The 16888-nt window shown below is 43.9% G+C and overlaps 4 protein-coding genes across 4 annotated transcripts; 2 read left to right on the forward strand and 2 right to left on the reverse strand.

The window, feature by feature from the left end:
• Positions 1 to 471: 471 nt before the first annotated feature.
• On the forward strand, positions 472 to 1175 carry ATNIH1004_002330 (uncharacterized protein; the record flags this gene model as incomplete). Its single annotated transcript, XM_033567025.1, has 2 exons — positions 472 to 486; positions 537 to 1175. The coding sequence occupies 2 exons, from the start codon at positions 472 to 474 to the stop codon at positions 1173 to 1175; spliced, it is 654 nt and encodes a 217-aa protein (XP_033429020.1).
• Positions 1176 to 1753: 578 nt separating this feature from the next.
• On the forward strand, positions 1754 to 2137 carry ATNIH1004_002331 (uncharacterized protein; the record flags this gene model as incomplete). The annotated part of the gene is made up of 1 exon (XM_033567026.1): positions 1754 to 2137. The coding sequence occupies one exon, from the start codon at positions 1754 to 1756 to the stop codon at positions 2135 to 2137; it is 384 nt and encodes a 127-aa protein (XP_033429021.1).
• Positions 2138 to 5754: 3617 nt separating this feature from the next.
• On the reverse strand, positions 5755 to 6457 carry ATNIH1004_002332 (C2H2-type zinc finger protein; the record flags this gene model as incomplete). Its single annotated transcript, XM_033567027.1, has 4 exons — positions 5755 to 5974; positions 6028 to 6107; positions 6159 to 6350; positions 6404 to 6457. The coding sequence occupies 4 exons, from the start codon at positions 6455 to 6457 to the stop codon at positions 5755 to 5757; spliced, it is 546 nt and encodes a 181-aa protein (XP_033429022.1).
• A 6845-nt stretch (positions 6458 to 13302) lies between these two features.
• Positions 13303 to 14004, reverse strand: ATNIH1004_002333 (uncharacterized protein; the record flags this gene model as incomplete). Its single annotated transcript, XM_033567028.1, has 2 exons — positions 13303 to 13719; positions 13774 to 14004. The coding sequence occupies 2 exons, from the start codon at positions 14002 to 14004 to the stop codon at positions 13303 to 13305; spliced, it is 648 nt and encodes a 215-aa protein (XP_033429023.1).
• Positions 14005 to 16888: the final 2884 nt, after the last annotated feature.

A 16888-nucleotide genomic window follows, 5' to 3' on the forward strand; every position in this document is an offset into this window, starting at 1 on the left:
TGATGTACACTTGGGATGTTTTGGGACTATAGACGCTTTGAATTCGAACTTAGAGCAGTGAACTCCTTTGCTAATATGAGCTTGTGCGTCGTACCCAAACGGGGTCGCGATGCTGGTCGAATTGGAAATAATCAAACCCAGCTCGGAGTCGCCCGTTGGCATAACATGATTTAGTTAACTACGGCAATGGAGATCTGTGCGAGCCTTTTTGATCCCGCACATACCCAATTCGGTCCGCATGCATGACACACGGGCCTCTCACGGCTACAATCCACTTGAATACTGACTCTAGGCCTGTATCCGCCTATTAACACTTAGGCAAATTAGCACGCACTTCAATAAATCATCTTACCAAGTTTTTTTTTTTTTTTTTTTTTTTTTTTAAACTACACACTGCTTCGCTCCTTGTCCTTTACAGCTCATTAAAAGCCTTTTGGACCACGATTCTGTGGGTAGATCCACGTACACAAGATGACTCAAGATCAGGTAAGGTCAGTTATTCCCAGAAGATGGTTCACCATATCTAATGACAGAAGGATTCTCACATCCGACAATGGATCCAAGACGTCTGGATTTCGACAGGGAAGCTCCTTGAGCGGGAGGAGAACTCAAGAAGAAGGCAAGAAGACCTGGAATTCAGGATCAGGGAGGATCAAGCAGCGAACAAGCGAGCACTCGACCATTGCGCCTACCTCGAAACAGTTGTCACGGAATTGGAGAAAAAGAGGCTGCAACACGAGTCTAGCCTGAACCATCTCAATGAACAACAATGGGTACTGCATCAAGACCTGATACAGGAAAGAACAAAGGTTAAAGAATTGGAGGGTCGTGTTGAGAGCCAATACTCAGTCAATGAGGCTTTGCTGCGGGCTATAACTCAAACTGAAAGCAACGATTTCAGCCCGTTGAACCTTCAGCAAATTCTCCTTGAGAATGAGCGGCAACGCGAGCTGATCTCCACGCTTCAGTCTACGTTAAACGCGCGGGAAGCCACGGTACGGTACCTGCAGATGGCCTTCCACGAGACATCTCAGGATCGTTGTTCGGACTGCAGCTGGGGTTCCGACACCGAAAGCTTCCTAAGCGAGTCTGGCACGTCTTTGTCACATGAGAGCCGTAATAGCCGCGATGGCTCAACCACACCACCGGCAAACTCACAAAAATCCGGGGTCTGACTGGTATTAAAAGGTGAAGGCATACACAGCTTTGGCACAGCATCCTATCGTCTTTGTACTTCTTGGTGGCTAGGTATAGAAAGTTACAGCCGGTTTATGTCGGTCAATCACATAGTAACAGTAAGAAATCTTTCTCTGTACATGATCTACGTGAAGTAGTCGGTTTATAGGCTACTGTATATTAGACACTGCCCTATCATAAAACATAGTGATTGTTGGAGTTAATAGCCAGTATAGTATCGAGCTTCAGTGAGATGCAATACGTTGACGCGTGCGCCACTTGCAGGATTAACTAGACCGCATATACTCTTGACCTAGTGTCATGCAAAGCCTTACTCTCTATACATAGTCGGTGGTGTGACTCAAAGTCCTAACATGGAATTACTCGGCAGCTTCTGCAGGAATGAAGCAGGCTAATTCCACGACGTCTTAGACTTGCGAGCCCAAACCAGATCGCAAGCGGAAAATACCCGCCCTGAAGGTCTTCAAAAGTACACCAATTCCCCAACTAATATACCCTGGAATAGTCAACAATAACTAGCGAGCTTTATTTCTAGCTTCTTCTGACTCTATGAACAATGAATCAATTCCCTCGTCGCTCTCTTGATCCGATTGCCGAAGAAATCACTCCCGTGGATCATGAAATCCTCCGTCATGGCGGCACCTCATCCAACATTGAGAGGCTCCCTTCCCGTCTGCAGCGATCGAAACGAGCATCCATGGACGTTCAGCAACAGTTAGAGGACCTTGTTTATGATGTCAGTTACCTGAGAGCCGAACTCCAGTGGCAGAAGGAGTCCAAACAAGCTCTGCTGCAATTCCAGGAGGACATGTTCCGAATCTTCCATATGATTGAGGACATGCTGGTCCAAGTGACAGCAAGGCTCCATAATTCTGAGCAGCGCTACTTTGAACTCTTGGGATTTGAAGCCAACGGTGGCAATGACGGGGGCATGATCTAATGTTGCTCAAACGCTAGAGCTGAAACAACGACAGAAATCCAATTTCGTGTTTTATACTCTAAATACACTGCTTATATGCTTATGTGACAAATTACAATAAATTGAGTTTCTTTAATTGCTTGTGAGATCTAAAGCAGATGAGAAGTGAAATAGTACATCACTGTGTACACGTAGCCCGGCCTCTATACCTCGTCAACTGCTTGTTTTCGTGTTTACCATCTAATAATTAGACCAGATTCACTTACTTCTACTCACTCCTTCCCCAGTTAGTGACAAAAATTGGTATTTCACTTGGTTTGTAATTGCCACCGCTCACAGTAAAAGATATCTCTACTTCTCTTGTTCGCAGAGAACTTTTGAGTCCAAAGAGACTTTTTGGACACAGTTTTCGACAGAGCCGGTGTAACTTTACTGTAAGGGAATAGTTGTGCAGACGTCTATTTTGTGAGCGTCATATGGTCAATGGTTGTTCAGCCCGTGCCAGGCTTTGTAATGCAAGAACATATAGTTTATGTATTGCACACTAAGACAAATAGTTTTGCCACTAATCCGCGACCCCAAAAAGGCCCGCAAGCCGCATGGACCAGGCGGATTCAAACCGAGGCTAAGGGAATCTATATATATATGACCCTGAATGTGTCCTTGTCTGCCTATCGTTTTGAAATAACTATTCTCAAGTACTTCGTGATGCGACCTTTTCTCTACACTGCCTATCTTTTAACTACCTGTGTCGGCCCAAGTTGGGCTGAAGTATGGGTACGTCGAGTTTCATATACAATAGTGATTGCTTATGATTCTAGCGAAACTTATAGGTTGAAGGAGTTGAGGCTATCAACACGAACAACAATGTCTTTCATCATGGATACGTCCGCAACTTCAGTAAGTTTTGGAACAGCTGTTAGGATTCACGTGTCTTTTAATGCCTTAATAGGTGCGGACAATTCTAAGTCGAGCAGAACCTGGGCGTGGATCATTCCCTTTCAATGACGTTTTGCCCAATTAATCAGCAGGACTCATCTCAAGCAGAGGGCTGGCCACGCCTCAAAGCTTACCGGGATCTATAATCAAGCCACGATATTCAGGAGAGAATCTAACGCACTAAAAGAGAAGGGTATCATGAGCTGGTACGGTACCCAGGAGCCGAGGTCACCAGATACAAGAACACTGTCCGAAGTTTTGGAATTCCAAAGTGGTGTCGGAGGAGACTGTATGCATACAAACCTGATTAAGAGCAGATGTTGTTGCTTACAATATGTAGTTCTAGTTTCCTATCCTTACTGTGGAGACTCAGGTGCCAGCGTCCCTCTGTTTAAACTGCCAGAAGGGCTACAAGCTGGTAGTTTGTACACAGTATACTGGCTATGGAACACAACAGTATCTGTGAATCACCAATGGCTGGTATGTGCACCTCGTACTTAGACAAAAGTATAGGCTAAACAAGGAAAGATATCTACTTCATGTATGGATATCGATATTGTACACCCTACAGACGCTAGTATTTTAGGATCGCTCCCAAGCTTGCCAACGCCTTCCACTCCATCTACCCAACGACCAGGTGTTATGGCACCTACGGCTACGCCGACTGGTATTACGCCTTCTTCGGCCCTCGCCTCACAGGAACCAGAGGAACCATCATCTCCACCGGCTTTCAGTTCATTTTTGCCCGGATTTCCCAAGTATCCCTGGAGTAAAACCTCCAGGCAAAGTCAATCTGGTTCTCTTCAAACACCTCAGAAGTCTGAAACTACTTGGAGGTCAAAATCATGGTTGACGCCTTGGTATAACCGGTCGACTTCAGCCATTTCACCATCTTCAATTTGTACACCAACTCCAGAATCGAAAATCAGTGCGTCATCACATGCCCCATCGTCAAAGTGTGTGACAGACATAGCCACTTCTTCACAGACTGTTCCCGCGCGGGCCAGTCCGGCAAGCAGAGGGTCTAACTGGGCCGTTAGAGTAATACCAGATGATGTTACGAAGTTCCACCCACAGTCGCTCAATGCCTCTATTGGTGACACTGTCTGGTTTTATTCTTCAAATGGGTCTTTCTTCCTCTACAATACCACACTGGAAGAGACATGTACAGGCCTAACAAGATTCGGCAAGAACGAGGACACCTACGTGGCATATTTAGTCAATACGACCGAGCCAGTGTGGTTTCTCGGTCATCGGATCAAGAGTGGTATAAATGTTTCCCGCCAAGCCACTTTGCGTTAAACCCAAGCAATCACTGGGAAGAATTTTCTAGCATCGTGCATGATAAATATGTCTACGTGTCGACTACTACGCCAGCGTTGTCCACAACAACAGTCGTGACTTGGGTTACTCCCACTTGATTGACTCCTAGGATAATACATACGTTGATCGATGGGATAGACATGTGTGTGGCCATGAATAGCATTATATTCCTGCCTAAATGTCTTGAGTCTAAAGCGCACACAGTTAACATATGTTTCTTTTTTCTTCTTTGGCTAACTGTTATTATCTTTTCTTGTTGGGGAATAAAGGGGGCCGCAGGATTGTATGCTCTGAGTATTGCGCCTCCCAAGTTTGTATATTTATATATTTGTTTATTGAAGACTTTTTAAATGGGTAGCAAATATTTGCTCCATCTTTCCCCAGATCCCGGGTGCATTGCCTCAGACAGCAGTCGGTGAAAGCGCGAGAAAACTTGCACGGTCTGAGAAGGTCCAGCGACGAAAGTTTGCGTCCTGCGTCAGATCATTTATATTTTCAGTTCCATTTCGCATGTAGTATGACATACCTTCCGCTGCGTTCGGACCAGAAAGCAACGTGGGATATGAAGATCGAAACAGATTGAACGACCACCTACCAAAAGCTCAATACGATGAATCCGGTGACCACTTTCATCAGAAAGATATGAAGCAGCAATTCCTTGGACATCTTCCCCAGGTTCCAAGGTATGTGTGGCAGAGCCGATGGTAAGTTCGCCAAGAGCCGAGGGGCAACGGTCATGTTCGTTTACCTGTCCTTTTCCACTTCCTTTCCTCAACGATTCCGTTTTATACATAGCCTATCTTATACGTTCTACAGGTTCAGCCCTGTTATGAATATGGGATCGGCCCGAAGGATTACCCGAAGGATCGGCGAAGTCCTCCCTTTTATATGTCTTCCCACAGACGAAATTCCTGTATACTAACTAAGTTCGCACATCCAATTCAATGGCTTAGTTCTCTCTATTCAATGCCAATTCCTCTGACCTACTGCAGATTCACAACAAGCCCCTAACAGCCCATGACGGATATCTCTAATATTAATGATTAATCAGCGTATTTAAAGCCGAAGATGATGATGAAATAAATGTCCAGATTACGGCGGAGGAAGAGGAGCCACCGCCGTCTTCATTCGATCAGGGTTGTAAAGAGTGCTAGAAATTCAGGATACGTAACCATAAGGCTGTGTCTTTCCGCCGTTGGCACGTCCACAAAGGGATGCTGGAACCCCGGTGATACCTGGCCTGAACGGCATAGGACGTATCGCCGTTGCATGAGTTGCTGCATTAATTGTTGCCGAACATGCCACATATCAATGGGGGACGTCGCGGGCACATTATGAGCAATGATTGACGGCGCCTCCTGACACGGCAGCTGGTGTCATAGCCATTTTTCTGGAGGGTAGAGCTGGTTCATCGGCATGGACGAGTAAGGGTAATAGGGTTGCTGGGCGAGGAGATACTGGCCATTCCCTACGGAAGTATTAATAGGGGTCTTGTACGAATGCTTGGATATTGCATCTTCCGAAGGTGGTCGAGTCGCCGTGCGCGGGGGGTGCGAGCGGTGTTGATATTTGGTCAGAGTCTCTTTGCGACAAAAGCTACGTGACGACGTTAGCAACGCCAGGTCTCTATGTGTACATTCTAATCTCACCTTCGTTCGCATGTAGGTTCCTGGCAGATGTGTAGCTGTTTCCTTGTGTGAATCCGGCGATGGCGGGCTAGACTCGACAACTGGAGAGAGCTATCAGCAATTGCAGGGATCGAACGCTGACGGTCTCATACGTCAGAGAATCCCTTGCGACACCCTTCGTGTTCACAGATGTGAGGCTTTTCCCCAGTGTGGGTTCGGATATGGACAGTCAAAGCGCTGCTTTGAATAAAGCTCTTGCTGCAGTCCTTGACTGGGCAGTGATGCGGTCTTTCATTTATGTGTATTCGATAGTGCCTGCAGAGGCCCGATTTGCGGTTGAAAGACTGTTCGGATATAATTAGATAGCCCACTTTCAAATAAACGTAGAGCAAAGTACCTTGTCACAGTACTCCCATGGACAGCTAAAATTGCGTCTATTGCCAGGTGCCATAGCCGCGGGAGAGGCATGTGGATAAATTAAGAAGAAAGTAGGACTACAGAATAAAAAGGCCAAAACCAATGGAAGGGAAAATAGGTGATACTAATAATAATAAAGGAGAGAAGGAACCAAGAGATACGTAGAACGGCCTACATAATCGGTTAGGATCATCAAGAAGCTCGGGACGGGAAATGGAAGGAAGCAAGGAAATAAATCCACTAATAAGGTAAGGATATTCGATCTAGCTTCCAGCATGACGGGATCATTGCCAGTGTTACTGTATCTGCGGTACACAAATATAACACTAATGCTTTGAGTGAGAATTATCAGGGGCAGTATGACTACAAATTAGGCAAACTTGCATTAAGTGTGGTGGCTACTAATACTTATTAATGGCATCGCTAGCTGAAACTTAAGGAGGTCGATCATTCTTGGGCAATTTTTAGATTTGTAGAATTAATTCTGCGAACCTCTAGTTCCGCAAACGCCAAGCCTTACTAGGTGACAGTGTACAGATGAAGTGACTTCGCACTTTGCAGATATAAGTAATACGCATAAGTGAAAATTGTCAGAGACAGGATGACTACAAACCAAGTAAACCGTACATATGAAACAAAATAAAATATAATTGGTAGGGTGGTTCTAGTCGGTGTACAGGGGGTTCTTGCGATTGGAGAATATGATGTCAAAAATTTTCTAGAATTTAGTAAGCATTCCTGGACCTTCATATTCCGTTGCTGTGCAGGTTGTGACTGGCATGATTTGCAGATTAATTCTGCGAACCCCTTTGGTTCCGCAAGTGCCAAGACTGGAGAGGCCCAGACCGGGACAGGGACCCGGAGAATAGATACTAGCACACCCACCTCCCTTTTCGGTATAACTACGGAAACGAGGGGTGGTGACTATCTGGCTGCAACGTGGTGTGTTTGATTAAGTGATTACGTTTTCAAAGGTCCGAGATGGACAACGCTACTCCTAGGCTAGGAAGTGTGGATATTGGAAGGTAGTGCTTAATTTTCTAGTTTTATTTTGCTGGTGGGTGGCTTATTTATTCAAGTAACTTGAGAGAGATCACTATTAGGACAATTAGGTATTAGATTTGTAGAACTAATACTGCAAACCCCTCTGGTTCCGCAAGCGCCAAGCCTTGCTAGACGAAGACCAGAACAGTGAGCAGATGATTCACACTTTACAGATATAATTAATATACAATGATAACCGCTTCGGGCACAACTTCTTTTTACTTTGCTTGGTGATGTTTCACAAGCCTTGGAAGCTATCAAGGACAGGGTGGCAGAAAATCTGGTAAATTCCGTCTCTAAGACTGATACCTATTCATAGTCACTGATAGGAGAGTGCAGAATATTTGTTTGATGACGCTAAGATGGCCTGTATACCAATGGATAAGCTTCGTCAGCAGTCTGAAACCGATGTTTACAATGACCACCTCCAAGATTTAGAGAAAACAGCCCTGTTGCTGCAGTCCATGCTGCAGCATATAACGGAGCATCAGAAGACAATGGCTGAAGACCTAATCCAGGAGAGATTTAATGTCAAGGATTCAAATCAGCCTGCAGTTCCAGGTATGGCACATGGAATCTTACAGCATGACGCTGATGACCAACCTATGGAAGGTTCTTTTGGAATAATTGCACCACCCCACATCGCACCTAATATTGCGGGGATGCAAATTGGTACAGACAACCATATGGGCCTCTGGCTTGTTTGCACTGCTATTGTCCTCCCTCCTCTTCTGTTGCTGTTAATTATTCTTGTATAATTAATTCATTACGTGCACTATGTAGATTACTCTTCAGAGCATCCAAAGGCACAAAGAACCACTACGTTGCGGAGTGAATCCTTACGAGTTTTTGTTTAATGCATATTGTACAGGATTTTTCAAGGCTCCGTGATACAGATAAGCAGTATTTTAATCCTATAGGAATAAAGGGGAGTGCGGTCGATTACGAAGGCAAGGTTAATTACAATAAAGTTCAGAAACTAAAATAGTCGCAATATCTTCGACCTTATTGTTTGATTGCGAAAAACAGGCAAGCCACAACATACGACAACAAAATGTAGCAACTCTTTGGACGGGAGGGAACAGTAGTGGAAGGGCTGCCCCGTTTCATTAATAAACAGGCACAGATACTCATACCAAATTCTTGGAGGAAGCTTGTCTTTTTTGGACCAACTCAATCCACATGCATTGCAGTAGTTTCGTTTCCCGCTGGGGCCCATCCTCCATTCTGGCGATACTTGTGTATGACAGTGAGCACATCCATCCTCTCGCTTTTTTTCTGTTTTTAATAGCTATATTTGCTATATTGCACTTAATCAGCTAACTGCAGAGACAATATTGCAACATTAATGTATACCTTTTCTTGGTCCTTCAAATGCTAATTTCCACGAATCAATTATGATACATATTAATATGTAGTCTTTCTCCTTGAATAATTGGCGGATAGTTTGTATCGACGCATGCAAGTCCCTAAAAGGGACCTGATTAAATATCGACTTCAATATTGCCACAGAGTCTGTCAAAATATAAGAAAGTGTCCACGATTATTATATTAATAAAGAGCTCTTACCGGCCTTTAATGGCTCATCTGAACAAGTAATCCTTTCCAACAACGACGCTTCCAGACTTACATTATAAAAAAAGCAGCTAATCAGGTGCCTAGCAAGCGTGCCACAAGTATCGGCTGGCAGAAGTGTGAATAATAACTTATGATAGATATTCGTATGATAAGCTCTGTTAAAGAGTGAGCGGCCCTTATTCTCTTGTGAAATGTCCAGAGCTGTGGCGATTTCCAACATGTCTTTTCGTTGCGACGGCTGCATCAATTCCTTGCCCTGGTCACGAATCTCTATGACCTTGGCTGCCTGTGGAGCGGGTATCTTGAGGCTTGTTAGTTATATATTCTACTTAGACTTGGTCACTCACAATTAACCCAAGACCGCTTGTATTTTCACAGCAGCAGCATGATAACAAAGGAAAGTTCCCATAAACTATGTGCTGACCATTAAAGAGGAAAGAGCGAAAGTTATCACAGCAAGAAGAGCATAGAAATTCAGGCTGGGATTGCAGAAAGAATTGCTCTCTCAATGTGTCGGTGAAGAAATGAGGAGTAGACACTTGCTCCAAGTTGATGGGTCCTAAATTATTGGTAATCGATTAGCCACTACACACAAGCTATTGATACAACATACCTTCATCGTAGGTTAAATACCTCCTTTGTTCCAGAGAATCTATACCATTTGGAGCTCCTTCCTTCTCCCTCAACAAGGCTAACTCGCAAGCAGGGTTAGCCATACCTAGTGAGACAGGAATAGATGAAGGTTCGACGGTCTCATCTTTTTATATCAGTCAGCAGTTTATAAAGTGGATGAAGCATACACTTCCACGTACAATTTATTTATAACTATGCCATTTCCATGATACTGGGAAGTGACGTTGAATATATCTTCCAAAATCACGCTCTTTAGTTCGAAACCTGTCTGTCGTTTGCAATCAAATATTTCCTCCTTGAGCGGCACTTTTTTTATTAATTGCCATAGGTAGGGTTCTACAAAGATATGGGCCAATAACTCAACCCGTTCTGTTAATATTAGCTGATGTCTTTTACTCTGGTTCTTCCTTCCCCCCCTCGTTTATTTGATGAAAAAAAAAAAAAGGGGGCAGTGGAGGGAGGGGCATTCCAGTGCATCACTCTCACCTTTTTAATTAAATTGTCTGGTGCTCTATGAGGAACCCAAGTCGGCCACCAACTTGGCTTTGTAGAGTATCCGCCCTTGTATGGATGCTGGCTTCTCTTGCTTGGTTCAATGATATTGATTAGAAACTTTGCAAGCGAGCTGCAGGTATCCTGTTTCAAATTTTGTATATTTTTCATGGTGATTTCTCTGAATGTAAGGCCCATTGTATGGGTGTCAAGGAGATTTGGATCGAAGGAGCCAGATGATTGTAGTTGAAGGCACTGGTTTTCATTAGTATAGGTCACAGGGTAACTCAAAGTTGGGTCCATCTTTCTGCTTGCGTGATTTTGAACAATATAAAATCCGAAGTACTATTTAAACGTACGACCACGAACTATTGAAACGAAAAATATGGAATAGATATAAAGTGAGTGTGTATGATAAAGAGAAGAGGTAAGAGAAGAAAAGAAAGGAAAAGAAGATTCAAGCTGGGAGCAAAGGAATATTAGTAGAAACTATGTTGCCAAAACACTACAAAACTTCCATCTACTAAAATAAACCATGCTGGATCTAACGAGGATTCAATATATGATAGGCTCTCCCTTTAATAGAGCTAGACTGAATAGAGTGACATAGTTAATGGTCCAGCGGGTTACATTACACCTAACCAATATAGACTAGAAATTGTGGGTATTTTGGGGGCGTTGGTGTTCGTTCTTCTTGTTTCATTTGCTGGTGGGTTTTATTTAATTAGACAAACCAAACTTCCTATACCATTATAATGATGCTAGAGCGTTCTTAGGAAAGTTATTCCCACTTTCATAACTTTTATTTAAGTTGTGGTTGTCTAAATCCTGCTCTCGTGCTCCGGGGAGGGGGGAAGAAAGGAAATGGTGTATACTATCGGATCTACTAGCAAACCGTGTGTTCATAATGCACCTCTATGATTACACTTGGAAAGAACCCTTGGGTCTCGGTTGCATTCGCAACACTGGATTAGACACTTATTCCTAGTATTTCAATTTTTGTAGACGCCCGAGAATTTCTTGATTTATATCTTGAACGGTTAGGATTGGCTTTTGTTTCCAAGATCCTTTAATAGATCAGTAAGCATATCTCACATCAAAATTCCAAGGAATGATAGTATCTGAAACTAACTTAAGGCTTTCACCCTCTAGCTACTTACAAGCTAAATGCGTAAGTTCATTCGCTGTGTACAAAGTCAGCGGGAAATTATAACTTTACAGGAGTACCTACATTCGACTCATATCTTGCTCAATTTCCTGTCGGAGGGATTCCAACTGTTGATCCATATAGCGAGCCTTTTGTACTTGCTCTTTTAATGCCCCAGAAATCATTAGAGAAGTCAGCAGCGTATCTTTGGAAGAAAAAGTGGCTCACATACTATTATTCCTAGGCCACATTCTTTTTGGCAAAAAGACAAGGGGATAACTCCATCACCTGGATAGAATTGTAACTTTTGCCCCAAAAATAATTACACGTAGATAGTCATGACAGTCACGACATAAAAACGCATTATCAGAGGACACGCTAAGCATAGGATCCATGATTGACAAATTGCCTAAGGGATTTGAGCCTGTACACAAGTGAATACAAGACTGATGCCCTTCCCCGTATTTATAATGACAAGAAGGGATTCCTATAATTCTAGGAACATCGTCTATATGCGACGCTACACATTAGCCTAGATAGACGCATGCATTAGATGGGAAAGAAGAGGAATATAGTAATCTTACAAGCGCCACCCCCACTGTAAAAATCTGTTAGCCCTTCAGAGGGAGATCAAAGAGTAAATCTTATGCTGGCAAATGCCTGTCCTATGGGACCGACGCTGCCACTGGAAAATAATAGGCCCATCTGGAATTCCGTAAATACTACATTCCAAGAAGTGATCGTAAACACACTATTAAAAGCTAGCCATAAATTCATTTACCCGGGAATCGGATTGCGTAGAGAATCACTGCGGCTCGCATACAAAAATGGCAAATGGGTGGTAATGTTTAACCTATTGCAGGCTGTGATGTTGTAGGAAGACTATTCCAAGACAGTTCTAGCCTGGCTAGCCCAGTACTAGTGCGCCGGATCCATAAAATTGATACTACCTGCCAGCGTGATCTACTCCTGAATTCGCGTCTGGCCTTGCCACTGGCTAGATTTATAGAGATCCACAGCCCTTGTGACTGGTTTCAGTAGTGGATAAATTGGGATGACATGGGGGTAGGCACCGAGACTAAAAATGGGAAAGGGACCAAGCGTACCGGAAGTAGCTTTCATCTTCCCCGACTCCCTCGAAGAGCCATCTCCTAGTAGTTTTTTTTCTCCCCCACTCCTACGCACACCTGCATAGGCTCACTTTTCACCTCTTCTCCTCACTAAGGACCCAGTCCCATTGGATACCAATGGCTGGAGGGGCCAAATACACTCGAGCTGTCACAGCCTGTGTGACATACTAAATGGCGCATCCGACAAAATAGGGGAACTGGTAGCATTTTTTGAAAGGGATCAGACATCCCTTGTTGACGAGATCAACCTATATGAAGATCAACAAGACGTGCGGACTACCTTCCTTCGGAAGTGGCCAAACAGGGGTCGAAATCCAACCATAAGCGAGCTGTTCCAGCGCCTACTAGCTATGAGATCCCTTTCAGTAGCTTATGAGGATTGGCTGGAACACTCGTCAGGACTACCTCCCAACAAATGGTACCATTCTAGGCGCCCTCCTAATCATGGCCTATGCAGAACCTTTATCCGTGAGCACCAGCTTCCTGACACATCTCAAGCCCGTGGCTGGTTTGAATGCGGCCAAAAACTTCGCAGGATTGAGCGGGAGGTCGGCATACCAGGAATCTCCGCAGTGATGGTTCCAGTTCTATCAAAGTTTCCCCATTTCTATGATTCCGAGATAGGGAACACTATCCGGCTTCTAAAGAACGGTGCATATGCTGATCTACAAGGTCTTGCTGTGAAATTATCAACCGAGTTTACGGATTATTGCAGTTTTATAAGGCAGCAACCGGTAACCATGTCCGGCTATACATTGAATTTATTTGGCTAACTCTTCTTAGAGATCCCACGCAACCGTCTGGCAACCGAACGATTCCACCACCCCAAACGAATATCAGATAGCAAACAATACGCTAGACCTTCATAAATGGCAGGGCCAGAGGAGACCAGATGTCACTTAGCATTGGACGCTTTGAGAAGCCCTGCCAAACCATCCGTATCCCACTGTTCGGCGACAGCTGGACGTGGAGCCCACCGAAAATAACCAAAACCTCATCGGTTCCAACAACAATTTCATGCGCATCCCTGTTATCTGTATTCTGGAACTGTACCTCAGTCTGGTGATGGGAAGAGGTATAAAGTTTAAACAGTCCATTATCCCAGCACGCAGGGTCCCTCAGTGGGCGGAAGACAGAGACGGCCTCACGTGATGGATGTGCTCTCATAAACTTTCCATGTTCTCGCGTGCCAGCGAACTCAACAATAGCAGGGCCCTGCTTCTTGATATCTGGAAAACGCTTATTTAACAATCCTTCGATAATATTCCGAATCTATCCAAAGATTAGGTTTTGGATGTCTTCAAACTTGGAGTGCGAGCGATGTACCTGGTTGCCTGAGTTAAGGAATCTTTCACATTCGACCCCACCTTTGCAATACTGGAAGGATTCCTTATGATGCTTTGGGTTTTCATTATAGACCCTTTCCACTTCTGTGACATCTTCTTCCCGGGGTTCTCCATCACGGATGCACATGTAACCCAGATGCTCCATCAGATGCGCGGAGTTGACCTGGAAGGCCAGACGCCCTGTACCCACGGAAACATTGCCGTGTTCCATGGCCAAGGCTCGATGACTAATTGACGACACCACTATCATACACAGTATGAAGCTTCGCCTTAGAATAAGCAAACCATTGTCCTGAGGCCGATTAGACAACTTTATAGTAATAGTTCCTTTACCACCCTGTTATTCTCTGGTGCATTCATTATGATATACGACACATGCATAGTACAAATTAGCACTATTGTGTAGCTTGACCTGAACACTGCCGTTGCTTTTTAGTCATGGATAATGTAACGAGTAGGAAACATACGCACAAATGGGACAGAAACTATTGACATAACCAATCTTAATACGAAGCAGGATTGATATTGCTAGTCCAAAGTGTCAACAACATGGAATACAAAGCTGCGTATTCCACGTGCCACTTAGCGGACAAAGGCCGTGGTAAATTTAATTAATAATACCACGCAAGTTCAATCTATTATGCACAGCATCAAAGGCCTCAAGAATAGTCTCCAGGTGACTCCCATAGAATGTACTCCGTTCCATCTTCAGCACATCGTCCTTCTTTACCCACTTCCAATTCTGATGCTCATCCTCTGCCAGATGTATTCTCTCCTTCCAGTCAGGTTGCCCATAAACAGTCGCCATATAAGTGAACTGGACCCAGTGGTGTATTCCATCAGCTTTAGTAGTGTTCCATGACTTTGTTTGAGCCTTTCCAAAGAATGTTAAGCCTGTAATTCCTGTCTCTTCTTTGACCTCGCGTTCAGCCGCTTCACGCAAAGTCTTATCGCCATATTCAACTTGCCCTCCAGCCCCTTCCAAGCACCCAGGGTGACTGTCACTAGCAGAACGTTCAAGAAGCAGCATGGAACCAGGGGATGTATCTTTATCGATAAGAAGGACATTAACACGCAAGAAACAGGCGATTCCCTGGAATATAAACTGGCAACTAGGAGATTCTAATTTCGAGACGCGAAACCAGATAAATCTGTATCAAGGAGAATGTCACTGGACATGGAAGTTGCCATTCTCGGCAAAGCCTTGAGAATATAAAACAGCTGTTGCGGTTGTATAGAATGAGAGGAAACGAGAAAGTGGTTGCCACTTCGGAAGAGTAGAACTATTACTCCTACCTGCTTCTCATCGCCTTTATAGTATGGCCTACTTTACCTGGTATTAACTTCCATTCTTCTTTGCAGATCCAATTCTAGCACCGGCTAACGAATACCATACGAATACCAAACCCTTCTTTAATGTTCAGATAGAACTTTGACCCATTCTATTGCATTATTCCGGTCTAAATCCGAACTAATTTCGATTAAGTTGCACTTGTTGCTTCCATCAATAACTCTTGCTTGCAACTATGTGACCTCAATATCTAAGCTTCGGACTGAACATGGTGCCAACCAAACCCATATGGCTACCACCCTTTACTGGTAATTTCAGACAGTCATATGTAGTGACACGTGTACTGGGCTTTGATTAATTTCATGTGTACATAGCTAGGATATGGTCAACTTACATGTGCCATCTAAGATAGGCGACTGGTGGATTTGTATACAGATTCACCACCGTAGATGAAGTAAATCTGTGCCCGCCCCTTCGACACAGCTTGGTTTTTCCGGGTCTTTGAGATTCGTATACTGCATCACATACCCCTGACCGCTTAATATATCACTCACAAAGCAAGCGGCTTGCTTCCTTGGCACTCTTCAATACTGCATGGGCGTTGGCTCTTTAATAATAGATAACTGTCGGTCCAAATCTTCTCAAAACCAGGAAAGTCTAGACGACGGAGCGCAGGTACATCCTGGAGACAAAATTGTACATTCAGGTGTGTCGCCTTGTTGGCCATAGTTGATAAAAACCTGAATTTAAAGGCAGGACCTAATATGAGGCCCAATATATGCAGTATGGAAAATACAGTACGTCTGGCCCGCCCTTAACAAAGTATTCGTGATGAAAAAAGACGAAAAAGGCTTGTCGGGCGTAGAGAGAACTAACAAGTGCAATCGAGACTCAGACGCAAGGTTCTCTACCTCGGAAGAAACGTAGTAAAACAAAACGGCATTTCGTTTATTTCATACACCCAAGACCATTGCATATTTTATGATCCTCCAATAGCTGAAGACCACGCTCTGACTCGAGAAGCATCCTCTCTTCAACATCTATTAGCTTGAATGCAGTAGCTTGCACTTTCTCCCCGAAATTGCTGAAATAGCACCAACTCTCTTGACGCACTATACTATAATGGCTATCCCCAACTTTTTCCTTTATGTAGTGTCTGCGAAACACAGGACGTCCATCCACTTCAGTCTGCCCATCCATTAGTCGAGAGGCCAGAGGTTCATCCTCTTCAGTCTGCCCATCCTTTAGCTGAGAGGATAGAGGATCTATAACCCTGATGAGAATGTTACTTTTATATCAGCCGTGTATGGACAAACCTTGGGAACAAGGGTCGGTAGCCTTACGTGACAAGCCAAGGCAACCTAAAAAAGGTAATATAGATGCAAGCAGGCGACGCATATCTTTGGTTGGTAATGAAACAAAGCTCATCACAAATGAAAGATACACAATGCGAGGGAGGCAGTAAGGAGAAATTTAATAAGCCTCGCCGCAGTGCAAATGACATACAGCGAAGCCCAAAGAAAATGATGGATTTGTGGGACAGTATATCTTGGGCTTTGACAGAAATCCTCAGTTTGATCCATTGGGTCTATTTAATTAGAAGTGTAGTAGATAGTAAGATCTTTTTTGTGGGGATTAATTTATCAAAGCGCAACAATATCAACATTAACTATCTCCTACACAGGTTAAGTAAGTGATGCCTACGTTAATCGCATACAAAGTCAACCACCAGGAGAAAAGTAGAACGTAGTAAGAGAGACATAACAGACGAAAGGGCTAGAATTTGACTGGTGGATCAATAATC

Source organism: Aspergillus tanneri (assembly GCF_003426965.1).
Source record: "Aspergillus tanneri strain NIH1004 chromosome Unknown AapTan_1_pilon_pilon_pilon, whole genome shotgun sequence".
NCBI lineage: Eukaryota > Fungi > Ascomycota > Eurotiomycetes > Eurotiales > Aspergillaceae > Aspergillus > Aspergillus tanneri.